This window comes from Parambassis ranga, chromosome 1 (assembly GCF_900634625.1).
Source record: "Parambassis ranga chromosome 1, fParRan2.1, whole genome shotgun sequence".
Classification (NCBI taxonomy): domain Eukaryota; kingdom Metazoa; phylum Chordata; class Actinopteri; family Ambassidae; genus Parambassis; species Parambassis ranga.
In genome coordinates this window covers 7444034-7463131 of record NC_041022.1, presented here as the reverse complement: position 1 = coordinate 7463131, position 19098 = coordinate 7444034, and the positions used below count along the sequence as shown (strand labels likewise).

Below are 19098 nucleotides of genomic sequence, written 5' to 3'. Positions count from 1 at the left end.
ACTCAAGCTCTTGACACTTTCCCAACATATACTTTGTTCTGCAAACCCGCCGGAGAGGCATGAAGGGGGAAGAGCAAGTGTTTTGTTTAACTGTTGAACAATACTAATGGAATGATTCAGCATGGGCTAGTTGCATGAGCTATAACTGTGCCAAAGTTGGGCTTGCCCTCTTAAACCTGAACGGCTGACTGCAGAAACACTGAGTTTTTAAAGCAGTTTTGTATGTGAGTGAGGTTCAAAGTAATGTTTGTATAGTGAGCAAATGAATCATCCCCTAAAAAGGTAGGATGTTTTCTTAAATTGATAGGGCTTGTGTTGTGTGGCACAGAGAAGGGTCTTGTGTCTTGTGAATTGTTGTGTAATGTTTTGTGTATATGATTTAATTAACCATTGGCAACTTGAATACACAAATGAAATAAAATAACTCTTAAACAAGTATCACATTACTAAGTGTTCTGTGTTCTCATGTACTGCATGATGCTGATGCAGCAAGGGTCAACTGTCCTGTTCTTGCAGTGCTGCTAGATAATTAATTGAGAAAATGGACCACAAAATGGCTGTCCTTGACAGTGGAGAAAGCTGTGCACACTAGTCATAGAATTACTGACCACAAATTTGTTGGTCTAGTGTAGACTAGGCCATCTCCTTAGTGTGACAATGGCAATAGAGTACAAGAGGCTAGAGGCATGCTGGTGGTCCAGAGAACTGGGTTGTGCAAATAACATACTTGTGTGAGCCTGAATACAGCTTATATCATTTGTCTTGTCATCTCCTTTTTATGAAGAATTTACAATGCTAATATTTTCAGGCAATCTGACTAAACATTCCAATTCACTGTAATATGGAGCATTAAAGTAATTTGGTCATTTCCCAGAGCTCATGACCGTAGGTTAGAGTAGGGATGTAAATTGAGTCTTGCCTTTTGGGTCAGCTCCTTCTTCACCACGACAGACCAGTGCAGTGACCGCATTACTGCAGAAGCTGCACCAATCCGCCTGTCAATCTCTCGTTCCATTTTTCCCTCACTCAAGAACGAGACCCTGAGACACACAAACTCGTCCACTCAGGGCAGGAACTCTCAAGCTATAAGCATTTTGTTTTAACACCTGACTCCTACCCTTCATCCCTTTTCACAAAAACAGTGAGGTGTTAGGCAACTAGTGCAAATGGCAACTTGTAGAGACTCTCTTGAGAAAACTAGTGTGAATCCCCAAGGAACCCCTCCCCATGTCTGTTTATGACCTTTCACCTTTTGGCTAGAGATAATACCAACCTTCAGCCTGACCTTTTGTATTCAGATAGGTGGAGACGTTACAAAGCTGCCACCCCTTTAACGGCTTCTCTTTGTAACCAACACCACAGGGTGCATATTTTGTAAAGAACACTAAAAGGCTTTTTCTTAATCCATAAATTAACTACCATACATATCTGAATAAATCTTAATTTTAATTTCAGAATAGAACCATTTGGACTGTGCTTGTATTTAGTGAGTGCTGGGTTTATCATGTCACAAAATGCAAAGATTTACCATTTTTAGTTACATGAACCTTCATGAACCCTTAGTAACATGAATCATTAAACCATGAGAGCCTGATGGTGGTGGTGATGACCGTTAAACATGTAGATAATTACATCTAAACATTTATGGGGTTAGCTATTTATAGCTTCTGACTCATTGTGTGATCCTTACTTTTGATTATGTTCTGTCACCTTGAGAAGGTGCTGTAACTTCAGAAGTTGTTTTTCACATTTACTGGTCTTCATGTCTGGTATTAAAAAGTTGTTTGGGCTGAGTAATCTACTTCCTGTTACCCTTTGGGATTGGTTGTTATTTGTGATCTTTGAAGCCTAAGTATATATTGTCTGGGTCAGTGATAGAGCCCTGTCTGTCTCTGCATCCCTTAGCTACCAGACAGTGGTAAACTCATTATATTACTTGTATATGAATTGCTTTGATGGATCAGCTTTGTCTGGTGTGACTTTGTCTGGGCAATGGAAGGATTCACCTGCAATTGGTCTCAAAGTAGCAGCTGTTCCAAATCGCTTTAAAAACAAAGGAGCGGAGTTGACCTCCTTTTGACCCTTCAGCTGCTGTGTTTTGTGACGAGGCAACTGTTAGTGGTCAAATGACTAAATCAGCCATGCTTACCTAAAAACTAGAAATGATCTGAGCTTATCCTATAATTAGAGGATGAATTTTCATAGGATGTCAATATGAACACAATACTGTGGAATATAGGGGCCTTATGTGATAATTGTCATTTATTCTGTTTTCATATTGTTACAATAATGTGCCATGTGCCACATTGATGAGGTAGTGTGGTTAATAATGCCCATTGTTATTCATAAACATTACCATTGTTAATATCTAACAAATGAAATATCTCGCAGAATTGCCAGCCATCATTCCAAAATCAATGATTGTTGTCATTTTCTTTGCTGCTACGTAACTGTAAACAAGCGTTCAGCTTGATTTATTATCCTTCTGTTGTCCGGTTTATGGTGGTGATGATGACCTGCACCAGGACAGCTTCCCCCCAGGGCTTCCTGGTAGTTTGCCGTTTCCTAGTCGACCTAGCTTTCTGTGTTAGGATCTGAGTGAGTCTGGTCTTCTGTCAGCTCTGAGACACCATGGCCTGCCTATTCATGTGGCAGCTATTCTATACTGTTGGATCCCTAAAATGACCTAAATATGAGATTTGATTGTCCATTGATGCTATAGTCCCATAGCAGTAGAATTTGCATTAGCCAATAGATTCACATATTTATATGGTGGTAAGTATGGTGGGGCCTATTGTACAATAATATAGGAATCGGTGGGGTTTATCAGCTGTAACTTAAGTTTTTCAGGCCATATTGTGAAGAATGTATTTTATGACATGGGGTATTTTAGAACAGGTCTCACAAATATGTTACATTATATTTAGTCATCAGCATTGATTGAGTTCAACAGCTAACTCGTGATGTTTTCAGTGGCAGTTTCTTTTTTGTCAGTATAGCAATTAATTTTCCTAACAAGAAGGGGCCCAGTCAAAACCTGGTGTAAGGTCATGCACTCTCCTCCACTCCTTTCTGGTAGTTTTATCTTCGAAATCTTTGCTTTCCAAGTTGTTACTGCTCAATTGGGAGCAATCATAAACAGTGGCATTATCCTGCTGTGCCCGGCAGCACAGTTGGTGAGAGGTTATTGTTATCAAAGAGAAAGGATTTTGTCTCTGTGGTAATAGTAGCTGGGACAGAGCAGCAATGTGCAGGTCAATCCCTTAATCTTCATTAGCACAGTTTAGTAACCAAAGAGCCAAGTACACACCGAGTTTAACCTGGTAGCTACTAATCTGTTTTACCTTTTCAGCAGTGGTGAGGTGCATTGTTCAAAAATATTGAAGTTCGTTGAATCAGTCATGTTCCAGACCTCTAAATTAGTATCCCTGTTTACAATATGCTCAGTTTTACTGTTTTGATGGCTGTTTTGTGGGGGCTCAGAATATGGGACTTACAGCTTTCGCTTCCCTCTTAGCTATTTTTCCACTCAGTTTGTTTTAATTATCCTACGTGCTTAAACCTACCAAGAAGATGGACCCAGAAACACTATTAGAGTAAAGAATTTTATTGTCTTAATATAGTAGTATTTGAATGCAGCTGTGCATGTGACAGCAGCTTCTTTGGATTTTGCCATTTATACATGATTAGGAGTAGCTGTTAATGGATTTGTATGTTAATTTAATTAAGTAAATATGAGTTTTAAGCAGTAGACACAATGGACTAAATTTTAAACCTTTAATTTCCTGGATTACATATACACAAACCACCCTCTATACATATATATTTAAGAAAAGGCTTCAGGCCTGTTTGGCTAAGTTTGACTTTGAGTTGGATTCTCTGTCCCAAAATGTTCTGCCAAGATTTCAGTCTTCTGTTCCTCCTGTTTTTCACTTGTCTGCCGACAACATGGTGTCCATTTTGTCCCATAGGATTCTTTTCTGGCTGCCTCTGATTTGGCCAGCACCCATGATGTTGGTTTTGGCCGTGTAATTTCCCCTGACAAGCTGATGGTTAGTGTTCATTCAGTCGGCCCAGTCGGTGTAATTTGGTTTCTGTTGAGATTGTATGTTCCTTTGTTGTGATTCTGTCTGATATTCCTGACTGTGTCATTTTGGTCACTGTCAAGGTCTCCATATTGAATGGGTGTAATGTTAGGTTTGTTTGCTCAGGCTGCCAATATCTTTTATGGAAGTGGTGCTTCTCATTTCTCATTATTGACAATTTTGCACATTCTTACATGATCTATTGTGTAATCCATGTTCACAAGAGATCAGTGTTTTTACATGTAGTTGCAGTGTTTGTGTAATTTTCAGTACACAGTGAGCAAATGTGTGTATTGAGATTCACTATGTCCTGCTTTTTGCACACACTCACCAGGTGCAACCTCATTTCCTAAACCAACAACATTAAGACATGTCTGACATAGGGGAAAATCCCCTGTTGTTTACTACACACATGAAAGGGAAACTGAAAATAAATCAAGTCAGGGCATTTGTATGTGCATATTTTCCAAATAAGGCTACTAGCAGGCTACTTCTGGAAAAAAATGGACACATTGTCCAATGTTACCTTTGACGCTATATTAGACTTATTTATCAGAAATTGACTAACCAGAAAACGTGCATTGAATCTTCTTGTATTTATATATGTGATGGGAAAAAATCGCGAAGCACAGATTATAACAAACAGCTTGGAAAAACAAAGCGACTTACCGTTGTAGGCAGATGTGACACACCTTCACAGCCTCAGGCTCAGCAGTTCTTCTGTATTTGTGAAACTGGTAGTTCATAACTGTAGCAATAATGAAAAGGTAGGGCCAGCCATTGACTTCAAATAGAAAGCCATAAATAAAGAAGTTGATGGATATGTGAGAGCTTTGACAGAGAGGCTTATACAGTGTGATTTTAATAGTGATTTTTTTCCCCTTGCCTCTTGTTTTCCTGCTGAGAGCTTATCCCCACTAAGTGACAAGTGATCAGGATGTTGATCTGTCTGCTGGCAGTGTCAAAAGCTTGTTTAACTCCCTTTCACATTTCTTAGGTTCCCTGTTGCTTTTAGTGCATTCATTGCGTTTTGCGTTTTTTTGCCACTGCTCTTGTTAATGCTTGGCCTACTTTGTCTCTCTCTGTAAGTATCATAGAAATGTCTTGCCAACTCTATCTAGCAAACCACTGGCCTGCTTTAGTTCAAGTCCTGCAACACACCAACATCTAAGAAAGGGGAATAATAAAGGCAACACTGTGGTAAAGATGGAACAAAGCCAGTCTCAGACTGACCATCTTACTTTTGACTCTTTCAGTGTAACTTTGGAAAAGCTATGCATGTTGCCCGTGATGCAAGACCCTATGGACTTGAAACATACAAGAAAGAATGCTTGTCTGCTCAATATTTTACAATGAGAAACTCTCAACTGGTGTCTTGGCATGTGACAATTGACAGACTAATATATAGACAGCAGCCACTGCAGGAAGTGAATACATATACGTGTGTTAGGTTTTACAGCAGAGGTCAGAAATGATAAATAATCAAATGTAAAGAAATGAATGGTCATTTACTAATTACTATAGAAAAATAATAGTCAGTGCAATCAAAATGTGAAAAATGTTCATGTTAACCTAAACAACTTTCTTTATTCCTTCTCTTGTAGTCCTGTGTGCAAAGAACCTGGCAAAGAAAGATTTCTTTCGTGAGTAACAACTATTTTTACATGTTGCTATTCTTGTCCAATTCCCTCTCTTGTGCATTAAAATGGGCTTTGTCAGCAGTGGCAGCTTGCTGCTTTTTGAAGCTGTAAATGAAGTCCCTGAGGAGCCGTCTGTCTGTTATACACAGTAGAAACCTTGTACAGAGACCTATTGCTAACCTAAATTCTAGTAATAGGTATCAGGTCTACTTTTAGTTTAGGTGATGATACATAGAGAGTTCTAAAGTCACAACAAGAGTAAAACAGATGCACATAAACATGCATACATGCTCACTCTTAGACAGCATCGAGCAAGAGGAAGTAGACGAAGTAGTACTTCATATTTAGCTTGAGGTCTTTTCATCAACCTTTGGTTAAGTAATAGGAACGTGTTATGCTCTTTTTATTAATTGTGCAATAGATTAAACCCAAGAAATCCTCATATATTTACTTCATTATGGAAACTGGTCTTCGTACTAAACTGCAACAGCACCAGGTACACATATAGGAACACAGCCACCAGGAGGGAAGTTCCAAGATACTTAGTGAAAGAGCTCAACAGGTTTACACACATGTACAGACCAACATGGCAGACTGCCAGCTAAAAGATAATCCCTTATCAGATTTCCAGATACTGTGATGAGACTTGCGTTATAGTTTTTCTCTTGTGCTCCTGCTGTTTGCTACGTTCTACGTAAAGGTCGTATAAATGAGAGAGCTTCTTTTTCTTACATATAACATTTAATGTACCTGTTTAGCCACTTTGAAAGACTCATACTAAATAAATTGCTACACACTTGTGTGATTTGACCTGTCTGGTTTCCACTTCAATAGCTGAAAGAGCAACATGTGCATCTCAAAGTGTCGCCAGGTTTCCTGATTTTATTGTCAGTCCAAATAAAATTAGGTAACTAAAGTTTACTGCTTTGATGATGGTCAGAGGTCATCTTATCACTAGAGTTTCCTGTGTATCTGTCAGATGGGGTTTGAAATGTTGTCACTCCTGCACTGCCCATGATAGGAGTTTCAGTGATCACAAAATGTTTGTGTAGTCACTAACAAAAACATCTTCATTTGTCTCTGTCTACTTTTTGCAGGGCTGCCAGACCCTTTTGCCAAAGTGGTGGTGGATGGTTCAGGACAATGCCACTCTACAGATACTGTGAGAAACACGCTTGACCCAAAGTGGAATCAACATTATGATCTGTGAGTCAACAGCAGAGCTGTGTATCATTGTGGCTTATTGCATTATGCTCTTTATGCCTCTTTAAGAAGCAAAGGCTGTGAATGTGCGGTTGTAATGAATTTATAAAAGAATAAGGTCACGTACTTCCTGAAAATTACAACAGCCCACAAAGAAGTGTTGTCAATGTCATGCCGGTTTTTGCTTTGTGTGGAAGTGCTGTAACAAGTTTTTTGGTATGTAAAGAAACACCCATGTATAAACCATGTGAGCTGTTTTACATGACAACAGAAAGTCTTGTAGCGTGACATTACAGACATTCCATACTGAGGACACTGAGATTTTATTAAGACCCAAGTCATACAAATTCTTCCTTTCTCAAAAAACAATTAGGTCTATTTTAGGTATTTGATCAGTGGCTTTTCTAAATAGTTTTGCGGCTCTACTTTATCCTAATAAGCTGTTTTAGCACAAGCTTACTTTTTTTACCTTCCGTTTTTACACTTTTAGTCTCAGAAGTGTAAAAGGCTTCATGTATTTTTTAAGGGAGCTTAAAGCCTAATGTTAGGACATGTTGCCCATTTGTTGTGCATTATCCGCCTAACTTATTGATAGGTTTGATGTACCTTGTTGCAAATGAACTCATGGTGATATGAATAAAAAATGACTGCATGTGGTTCAGGGGGAATCAGTTGCTTAGGATTTGACTACTGTTTAAAATGGGACATTTTTTAATCTGGAAACTTACAGGAATTTGTTTGCAAACTGATTGATTAGACTAGAAGTAACTATGTCTGTACTTTCCTGCCCTACATCTGGTCTTTTTGGGCCTACACTTTCCTCTTTCAAATGTCTCTCTTCCCTGACATCTTCAGTCTCAGATCCCCTCCCACTTTGCATAATTCTCTTCCCCTTCTCTATCCCCTCCCTCTCAGAGGAGTGTGTTCCCCACCAGCGACCCCTGGCCCCTTTCTCTGGTTCAGGAAATGGCTAACATGCCACAGAAGGCAGATGGGAGTGTGGTTCGGCAGATTGCCAGCTCAACCACACCCCCATCTGCTGCCTAAAGCTTTAGGAGGTGGGGTCATTTTACATGTGACCCTGATACTGATATTGATTCCTCATGTGTCAAAAGTACTCTGAGAAATGATACATACTTTGTAGTTCTGCTATTGATGTTGATGTTCTGTGCATGACTGAGGAAACGATGAACTTTCAACACGACTGTGCTGAAAGTTCATGAACTTTCAGCAGTGTGTAGATCTGGTTTTGGCCATTTGCCTCTTCATGCTTGGCCTTCAGTTTTCAGCCTTTTCCAGTACAACACTTCACATTGCTTTAGTTAGAATGTCAGAATTGCTCCCTGCCCCCTTCACTCCAAAGATATTAAATTCTGAACTGTGTGTACCCTGCCATGTCATGTTAATGCCTGTATTACTTTTATCGGTCTCTACCCACCCCCCTTCAGTGAGAAGTCATGTGTCCCCACGGTAGTAGGCTGACTATATCGATGGCCCTGTGCTGCACTTATTGACAACCAGATTAAAAACCCATTGGATGCACAGTGTCAAAACATACACTGACATGGGTGTGAAGTGAATGTTAACATAAAGCAAATGTTTGTTCTATGCCTGAAAAGGGTTTAGTTTTAGTTGTATACTTTCTCTGTTTTGAGCAAGACTGCATTAAAGACTGCATGTGTCTGCACTGGAGCTAGATGTTAATAATCAAATAATCACAAATACAAGAGACCAGTAACTGCAAGCTTAGAGGACATAAGCAAGAATGCTTTGGCACTGTCTTCTAAAATAGATCAAGGTGGTTGATGTGTACGAGTCAAAAGATAAATCCTATCTGCACTCTGATTTTCTTTTCTTTTTTTCTTTTTTTTTGTATTTACAGATGTTAAGAACTGAAGGCTGTCAAACGTTAATATAAAATATGTGCGTTCTGGAAAGAAATCTTTGTTTTGTTTTCCATGTAATGTATGTTTCTTGGCATGAACACATTTCAGTCCTGCAGGTCTGGATTTAGTTTGTCCTGGAAAGTGACTCTGGATTTGACCCAATTTTTTTCACCTTGTCTGCTGTTGTCTGTTCAACTAGACCTGACTCTTTATTTTTGCTGTTGCAGTATCTACCTAATGAAGCATGTACATGTTGTGTGCAAATCAGAGAGATGGAAAAAAAAATACAGCAGTTTTTAAATTATCTGCCAAAAGGGATCTCAACTACACACAAAACCGTATTTGACATACCTTTCTATTATGTGTAAATTCTTAGATTTAACCTCTGTACTGTTAGTAGTCATTATGTTGTTATGCAAAACCTTGGATCGTTATCTTCTTCTCGCATGTGCCTCAGATATTATAGTCTAGCACATAAAATTATTTATAATAGCAAGAAAAAACATGGATTAGTTAGTCATTTATGCAGAGTGTGCTTAACTTGACTTTGATTATGTAGTTGCACACAAATGAGCGGTGTCATATAATACTGAGAAACAATTGTTGACTGAATACATGAGAGTTTAAAAATTGTTGGAAGGAGAGAATAGAGAGTATTTCCTCTGATAGCTTTACAAAGCCAGGTCTAGAAATAGATTTGTTTTTATTAGAGTTAAAAGCAAGATGTTAGCAGGGAAAAGCAGAAAGACACTTTTCCTTGAGGCATCACAGATAAGTGATGCAGACAGATTTCAGATGGTCATACAGTGAGTACTGTTGTAGCCTTTAGAAGTTATTTTGAAGTACAGTTCTTTTATTGGTTAAGTAAACTGGGTTTAAATACAGTTTGTATATTTATCTGCCTTTCATTCAGTTCAGTTATTGATCAGTACTGTGGGTTTACTCACTCCATTCACTCCATGTATATATGAATTTGTTTACAAGCAAATAGATTTATAAAATATATGTACAGTTCAAGTGTGCAAGCGCTGTTTATGCATTAAAATACCAACTATTCAGCTACAGCTAGCTTTCAAATATTAGAATATTTACTTTTTGGTATTTCCATACTGTGTCCATTCCTTGATCACTAGACTTTATAATCAATGTATCTTTTATTAGAGAAACAATGGAGCTCTCATCAATATATGTTCCATCCTCTTGTCATCATAGTGTCAAATAGGGATCATAATCAACAAATGCAATAAAGCACAAGTGGCATATAATGAGATCTAACTGGTTATAATTTAATGCTATTCCAGCAGTTTGCCAACATCCATTGTTTCGCTCACATACCTGAGCTATATTTTTTAGTGTGCTCAGCAGGAAAACCCTACTGACATACAGCTTGATAATACAGCTTGGCATCAGAGCTGCCAGCTAGACTGTAATTACATGTGTTTCTGTGAACTGGTGATTGTGCATTTGAATTTTGTGTGAAATGTGTGTTTACTGTAAGCGCTGTCTGGGCCTCAGACGGCAATCGAGCACATCACGGGGACTTCCTCTATTCCTCAACCACGGCTAGACTGACCTCAGCTGTGCTAATTCTGTGCATGAACATGCACTAATCTGCCTCGTTACACAGTGCGCATTACAAACGAAGCATGCAGTACTCTCTGACAATCAGGAAGAAATGGTTTCATGTATTCACGGCAGTGTATTTGTTTAAAACTACATTGTCACCACTTCATCTTTCTTTCTTCTGACCTGTCCAATTTCTCTGTTCCCTTGTCAGATACATTGGAAAGGCAGATTCCATAACTATCAGCGTGTGGAACCACAAAAAGATCCACAAAAAGCAGGGCGCAGGTTTCCTTGGCTGTGTTCGCCTCCTGTCCAACGCCATCAACAGACTCAAAGACACGGGCTGTAAGTACCTCTTTGTGTTTGTTTGTCTCTGAGTATTTACTGACAGGCCAGCGTTGTTCTGTCTCTTGCTGCTTGCTCACCATGACCTCAGGTACCAGTCAGGCTTGTTAGCGAGGGGTAATGGGGAATAAATGAATAACTGAGCAACAGTTAGCTGAGCCCTATTAACCTTTCTCCTTACATGCTCTCAGCTCATCACACATAGACAGATGTCTACCAAGTGTTCCTAATTAAAGAGGCAATCCACAAACCATGGTGATTGTCTTTCTTGTGCCTTTGTCCGATTGCAACAAGTGAGTCTGCATCTATGTGCGTAGCATGTCCCAGTTCATGATTTGCTGCTGGTTCAGTGCCCATTATTCATTGACATTGGCTTTCTCCTTGGGCAACAGATATCACAGATACTGACTCCTATAAACATCAAGCACATACAACTATATTAATTACCACAATTTCTTGTCCAACACTGTTTTCTGTCAAAAAAAGGAAGAGATACTGTTGATTGACAGGCATGCATGATACCCATCCGGTGTTTTCCCATTTGAAGTGCTGGGCTGCTGTTTTAAGATGGCCTTTACCATCACCCAGGGAACTTCTTCCTGTAGGACCTTTTTGTGGGCTAACAGAAGACAACATATCACATTTTTAACAACTAGCTGAAAATGATACAGCAGCACCTGAAACAGCAGAACGAGAAAAAAATAATGTATTCATTTGTCATACGTGATGCAATCTATACCACAATGGAAACACAAATACTCAATGTATTAGGAGGCTTTTCCTTGAAATAATCACACCACTCAAGAGTTTCTGCATTTTTTTCTTCAATTTGTCTTCCTGACCTGTCTTTAACACACACTGTCAGACATGTACCAGACCACAAGTTATATTTTCTTCCTTTCTTTTATGTTCTCCAGCCTTATATTTATTTCTAGTAATCCATTGTACACAGTCATGCACCACTTCAAGAGCAGTCTGCCTGAAAATAATTGTTTTTTGGATGCATGTATGTCATCTTGAATACTTTACTTCAGTAGAATATTTTCTAGCACCCATTTATAATGCTCCTAAATGGTATATTTAGCCGATAAGGCTTAACTTGTGATCCACTAAAAACCTTAACAGTGTAGCTGTTGCCACTAAAGAGACCCTGACAACCATTAAAGCCCAGATCTATGTTTCTACCTTACTGAGTGACAGGGGACTTGCTCTTATATATATCCAATGCTTCCAGAAACAGACAGCATAGTCTACAGTTAGGCTCCAGACCTGCCACTTACTATACAGCCAACATGGCCGAAATTATACTTTATTTCAGCCACATGAAGTGGACAGGGAGATGTGACATATAACAAGATAGCAGCCCTCACAATATACATTTGTCCCTGTCCTGTATACTGCAGAGACATGAATAGTGCCCAGTCTGTGGTCTAACCAAGATGTGCACACACACACAAGTACAAACATATGACACAAAAAAACTTTACTGGAATTGCCTTGCTTTCTCGGAGTCAGATTCATACACATACCACATGTCATCTAGTACAAACTTGGAACCATTTCTCTCCCACCACACACACTCTTGCACAGTCTTGCAAAAGAGGTATCTAACATAGTTGTGTAGTTTGCTAGAAGTCTGTCTGTCTCTGTTTCCTGCTATAGCATCACAGACACAAACCTCTAAGTCGTCTGCCTCATTTCTGTACCCACAAACACACACCACCAGTTTTCAAGATGACTTGGTTTACTACACATGTTTTCATCCTTGCAGTTTTATTTTCATTTGTTGATCTAATGGCTAATTATGGTTGCTGATTTGCTGATTATGATGCTGCTGTTTTAGTTTTTTTAACATATTTATCCAAGCATATCAAAACATGCTGAGACAAATGTGCATGCACCATATGAAGCAGCCCCTAAACACACTCATTTCTTGTGGGTCAGCATGTTGGCCTGCATGTGCAAATTAAAACACATTTTTGTAGTTTAGTCTGCTGCAGCACAGTTTTATAGCTCTGAGGAATTGAATGTTGCACCGAGAGCTTGTGGTTAAAGGTCTGTAAATGTTCTGTCTCTCAGTTTCCCTCCTCTTGTTTAAGTGAAAAATCTGCTTACTATTCTGGCCATGTAAGGCTTAGACCATCCCTGTTTAGTCTAGACACGTATCCGGAACAGATGCACACACACAAACACATTCGCACAATCTCTCATGAAGAAAAATGATATATCATTCAGTCTTTGCATATGCACAGACACACAAAGCTTATAGTTTTAGTGTTGGCATTAAGTATCAATATCTCTGGGTGAGAGAGTGTGTGTGAGAGCGAGAGACAGCCAAAGAGAGTGATAGTGTGTGTGTGCGTGTTTGTGTGTGTGTACTAAGTGTATCTGTGTCTGGATCTTGTTCAGTCTTGGATCATGTTTCTTTGCTGCCTGTGTTTGGCTAGCTGCCCTTTGTTGAACAGACAGTAAGTTCCTGCTTATCTAGACCCAAGAAGATGTGCTGTGAAGACAACATGTAATATATGTGTTATATATATGTGTTATATATGTATATATGTATATATATATATATATATATATATATATATATACATACATACAGTATAATATAATGTATATAATGTAACTGCTGATTTTTAATGGAATATCTACATCCAGCAACCATCACTCCTGTGTTGTAATGGTACATTGTGGTAGCTAATCGTGTTGAAAGACTAATTGACGATTAGAAAACCCTTCAGAGAAGCTACAAAACTGGCTTGGGTGACCCCAAAGTTTTGGACGGTAGTGTGTGTGTGTGTGTGTGTATATAACAACCTGTTGTATCCGTTTAACCTTCACATTCACCAATCCTTTCCTCATGATGGCATATTGTTGCATGTGTTTTTTGGTCTGAATGCTAAGTAACTCATGTGAATTCTTAAGTTATAAATGTGGGCAGATGATATCAACAGTTATATTGTTGGTTGTTTGCAGATCAGAGACTGGATCTGAATAAGCTTGGCCCCAATGACAATGATACTGTGAGAGGACAGATAGTAGGTATGAAACTGTTCACACAATATGTATGTGTATATGTGGGTAAACCTGTGTGCATGAAACCATACCACAGTATTTCATTTACAACTGAGGATGATCACTTGGCATCATCTCCTATAGCTCTCATTTCAGCTTGTCAGCTCTGTGTTTCTGAAACATTGATGGTGATGTATTAGACACTGAGGTATAAGAATGTAAATTGGTAACAAAATGGAAAATATACACAACACAACTTTTTGTTATCTTAGTGATTAGTAAATATCTAAATAAAAAAAACAATATTTTTTAATACTTTGTAGTAGAACACTTTATTATCCAGATTGTTTGAGATATATCTGTAAAATATCACTGCTGTACCATCTTCCTTGTCTTTAAATGCAGTAAGTCTTCAGTCCAGAGATCGCATCGGAACAGGAGGACCAGTAGTGGACTGCAGTCGCCTGTTTGACAATGATTTACCCGATGGGTGAGTATTATCACAGGTTTTCTTTAAAACATTAGCGGTCTTGTTAGCTCTAACGCTAATAGAGAATTTTAACATTTTAGCTATTCCTTCATTTTTCTGTGCATTGTATTTTGTGTCTTCAAAAACGCCACATTTAACTTACTGAGGTTTTTCTTCATGACATATGCACAAAACAGCTGGGAAGAAAGAAGGACAGCTTCTGGAAGGATACAGTACCTGAACCACATCACACGCACCACGCAATGGGAGAGACCCACCAGGTACTTCAATAACAATAAACAACACAATCTAATGATTACTTCAGACACACTCAATCCACCTAACAATAACAGCCGGTGGGGATCTATAAGTAGTTGTATTTTTTTCTCACTTCCCTTTTCAGGGGAAATAAACTCCCCCTCAACAAACAATAACAGTCTGTTGGTAATGAGTGAATTGCTGTCAGTTTCCTTAGTCCTCCACCCCAACATGCTCTCTCTCTCTCTCACACACACACACACACAGCTAAATAATCTAGCCAGCCAGTCGGGCAGCCAGGCTTCACTTGGCCCCTGTTGCAGCACGAACAACTGTCGCCTTCCTTCTTCACCCATATCAGTGGTGCCATTAGGAGAGCAAGCAAATAACCGCTTCCACCCCCCCTCACCTACTCTTACTACAGATGTTTAGTCACGCCTGGGGAACATAGCGGAACAAGTTTGGACTGACAGGAAATGGTGAGGAACAGGTTAAGTTGAATGGCATTGAGAAAAGTCATGGCGAGAACGAATGAGCAGTTCAGGGTTGTGTAGGAGGAGGAAATGTCAGAAAACCAATGTATGTCAATGAAATTGTTGCAAGAGGGCGCTTAATAAAGACTGTAAAGAGCAGAGAGATAGGAAAAATAAGCATGGAGAGAGTGAGGAAATGGGAGGGAGGGAGGGGGGAAGAGTGTGTGGAGGGCTGTGGGTTGAGGGTCCAAGGCTTTAGATAGCCAAGGCGTCAGTAACTCTGGACAGCCAGACAGTGGTCAAACAGACTGCATACACACACGCACAATAAGTGTCAGTAAGCCACCCTGTCTGTGTTTGTGTCTCCTTATCAGTTATCTCTTTGTAAGTCCTGTAAGTGGCACACAATCATGCTCACACAAACTGTAGTCCCACGCTGTGTGACTTTTTCTTTGCAGCCACAACAGTGGTTGTTGTACCCACAAGTAATTGCATTTTACTCAGCTCCAAGTTTGAACCTTCACACTTTCTGCTCCCTCCCAGACCAGCATCAGAGTACTCCAGTCCATCAGGGCGTCCACTGAGCTGTGTTGTGGATGAAAATACGCCAGTGATGACACCTGTTAATGGCGCAGAAGCCAGCGGCCCTCCGGGCGAGCAGCGGATCCAGGAGAGAAGGGTTCGATCGCAGCGGCATCGTAACTACATGAGTCGAACCCACCTGCACACGCCGCCAGACCTGCCAGAGGGTTATGGTGAGAGACAAAGCAGTGACAAACTCACACACTAATCTGTAGTAACTACTTTATAAGCAGAGAAAAAGTGTTGTGTCTAGGATATTAAATTGTGTTGTTGTGATTCTGATATTAGATGCTTATAGCCACAATGAACTGATGTGAACATTCTCACAGCACCTGTTCTAAAACTACTAGTTATACCAAATCCCAGAGTAGCTGAACTGAGAAGTGTGTTTTTGCAACATTTGCTAGCTTTGTAAGCTACAGTCTTTTGCGCTGTATATATTCTCAGGCCTAGTTCCAAATAATGCAAGGTATGCAGAGACATGGTGCACAGCTCCATGGGATGATTGTTGTTTGTAGACTGGAGGCAGTGAAAGTGTGATTTTTTTTTTTCTTTTCTATGGTGATATTCTTCTCGTTCTTTCTTCTTGTCTTCCATTCCTATCCTTTGGCTCATTTATACTTTCTCTACTACACCCTCTCCCCTTCCCACAACACCACATCATGACAACTGCAATCATCACTTGGTGTGTGTTAATATTCTCTCCTCTCCATTCCTCCCCTCCACTGTTGGAATGTTTTAGCAGACTAATATTCCCACAATGTAGAGAAGGAGGGAATGCCTTTCATAGCTCAGCGTTTAGCTCTGAGAAGGCACTTCAGCTTATTGGCTTTTTTATGTCTGTAATTCGTAAGTTGGTTTTATAGCATGTAATCACATTGGGAAAATAATGGAGAAGCGACATAAGTATTTTTTTCCTACATTGGAACGATTTTTTTTTTATATAAAAGTGTACTTCTCACAGTCAGCCACAGTGCACCCCACAATACCCACAGAGTCTGTAAAATAAATTATTATTTTAAGTGTGGTGCTGTATGCCAGCGAGTCAGAATGGTGCTATTGGACCTGTGCCTCCTTTGAAATGTCCTGCTGTGTCCACTGAGGTCAGGACAAAGTGAGTCACTGATGCCCAACAGCTCAAGAGCTTTCTCCCTCAGCTGAACCCACTGAACCACTGGTTGGGTGTGGTGAGAGAGTGTGAGAGAGAATGAGAAGGAAAGAGGGAATGTATGAGCGGGAGAAAGAAGGAGATGTGGATAGGAAATAAGTTGTGCCAGTAGGAAGTTGGGGTGGGTGGGTTATTGATGGATTAGCCAGTGAATACACACTTGAACACCACACCCGCGCAGCACACACACACACAAACGCACACTTTCTGCCAGCATTCACACATTTGCTCTTCATTCATCTCTGAGCTGGATCCAAAGACTGAGCTTATGACAGATTACAAATTAGTGGCATTCTGCTCAGATTTATTCTTGATGTCCTTGAATTTCTGGTTTGTTTACAATATATTTATCAGTAGGTTTTGCTTGAGTGACAACATTTTTCTTCCTGTTCCCTTTGTCTTTAGAGATTAATACAAGTGGGTTATATCCAGAACTTTCAAGCTGCGATGCAGCAAGGAAAAACACTCATGGAAGCCTTTGATAAATTTCCCTCACAATTTATTTTTCCCAATCCTTCTGGAAGAGGCCTACTGCAGACTGGAGAGGAACTAATTGATTATATTGGCACATACCTTCAGAAACTCTTAGGTCAACAGTGTCCCAGCAGTTTGCCTGTCACATAAATTATAAACAGGCTTCCTTTTCTCCAAAACATACACACTCACTATTCATGCCTGTACCCATCTGGACAAAACTACAAAACAACACTCCCAGCAACGGTTACAAGGTTGCTTTAGTGCTTTTTTAAAAAGATTCTGATTATTTTATTTGTATTTTAGAGCAAAGAACAACTCAGCAGGGTCAAGTCTACTTCCTCCATACACAGACTGGAGTCAGCACCTGGCATGACCCCCGAGTACCAAGGTAACTTCTTACTGCTCATATGTTTCTGCTCTTGTACATGTCTTAAACGTGTTAAATTTTAATGGTCAAAGTTGACTAGTTTTACTCCTAATATAAAACCTTACATACAAACTGACCAGACCAAACAGGATTTGAGTGTGCTGGATCAGAGATGCTAGCTTGTCTCATTGCTGTTTTTGTTTTCTGGTTAGTCAGATTTCCTGCTCAAGTCGGAACACGCCAAAAAATAACCCCTGGGTGCATTCGGAAGACGATGTTTGGAACAATTTTTAATGTTATGCACAACAAGCCAGTGGTTCTGCATTTTATCATGCTGTGTCACCGACTCTCAATAGTTCTTTGCTAAATTCACCAAAGATTACAGACAGCCCTATTGCGTTACATTTTTGGCCATGTCTCAGTGATGAACAGCCTCCAACTCACAGCAGCAGCCTCAGGGGTTTGGTCATTTTGGATAGAGTTGCTAAAATGACCCATTATGTGTGATGAGTGCAGCAAGGCATGTGCTTTGTCCCTGAGTGATATGTCCTCACTTCACGTAAGGACAATGTATTCACTGACACACACACACAAAAGCACAAAACCTCCTAAGGCTACAGCGTTGTCCCAGATCAGAACCTTCTGCTGACAGGAATGTCGGTGGCAGAAGAAGATATAAGAAATAAGAGCAAGTTATGTCTTGAGCATGTTTGCAGTGTTTTTGAATTTGGGTCTTTGTATTATGAATAAATTTAGATATGTTGTGTTATTGTTGCTAACTGTGTCTATTTTTTGTTCAGGGACTTAAGCAATGTAAATTGTGAGGAGCTCGGCCCCCTGCCACCAGGCTGGGAGATCAGAAACACTGCTACCGGCCGTGTGTACTTTGTCGACCACAACAATCGAACGACGCAGTTCACTGACCCACGACTGTCTGCTAACCTGCATCTTGTGCTCAAGTGAGTGTGTCAGTCACTTTTCAGGTTCTAAGCACAGTAGTTTTTGAGAACAATACAATAATCATGTTGACTTTAAGTAGAAGTGGAATGTAATAAATACATGTTTATCGTTTTACCTAATATTTGTGTTTTTTTCCCTCCTCATCACTTTGCCAATCTTTCTCATTTTCACTGCTGCTGCCATCATTTTGTTCATTTCCTCTTCATGTTTGTTTGTTTTCTTTTTGTATCTGCTTCATCTGCTTATTTCCTTGGCTGTTATACTTTTTGTTTTCTTGTTTCTTTTTTCTTCATTGTGTGTCTTGTTGTCTTCTTCTCTCCTGTAATACTTTTCCTGTCTGTCCTCTTTCTCTGTTCTTTTTTTAATCCTATCCCCTGTTGTTTTTAACAATACTTCAATCCTCATTCACCTTCTCTTGTATGTCCCTTTCTCCTGCCTCCCTTCTCCCCTCCTGTTTTGTCTAGCAGCCCAAGTCCAAATGGTTCCCGTGTGGCCATGGACAGCCAAAACACTAACCTCAGGTAACCCATGAGCACACAGACACATTTGTATTTGCAGTCAACATAACTGCATGCATATGATAAATTGTAGGACCATGTAT

General features: G+C 39.7%; 1 protein-coding gene across 2 annotated transcripts in view; it reads left to right on the top strand.

The window, feature by feature from the left end:
• The window catches only part of LOC114443458 (E3 ubiquitin-protein ligase SMURF2-like), a 38812-nt gene that overhangs the window by 10077 nt on the left and 9637 nt on the right, over positions 1-19098 (top strand). The window contains exons 2-11 of one of the 2 annotated variants that reach the window (XM_028417510.1): positions 5690-5728; positions 6823-6931; positions 10592-10725; positions 13705-13770; positions 14149-14233; positions 14410-14493; positions 15487-15698; positions 17474-17558; positions 18338-18496; positions 18965-19018. In XM_028417510.1, coding sequence (XP_028273311.1) covers positions 5690-5728; positions 6823-6931; positions 10592-10725; positions 13705-13770; positions 14149-14233; positions 14410-14493; positions 15487-15698; positions 17474-17558; positions 18338-18496; positions 18965-19018 — 1027 coding nt within the window. Of the gene's footprint in view, positions 1-5689; positions 5729-6822; positions 6932-10591; positions 10726-13704; positions 13771-14148; positions 14234-14409; positions 14494-15486; positions 15699-17473; positions 17559-18337; positions 18497-18961; positions 19019-19098 lie in introns of both variants that reach the window. The other variant, XM_028417502.1, reaches the window with a different exon arrangement.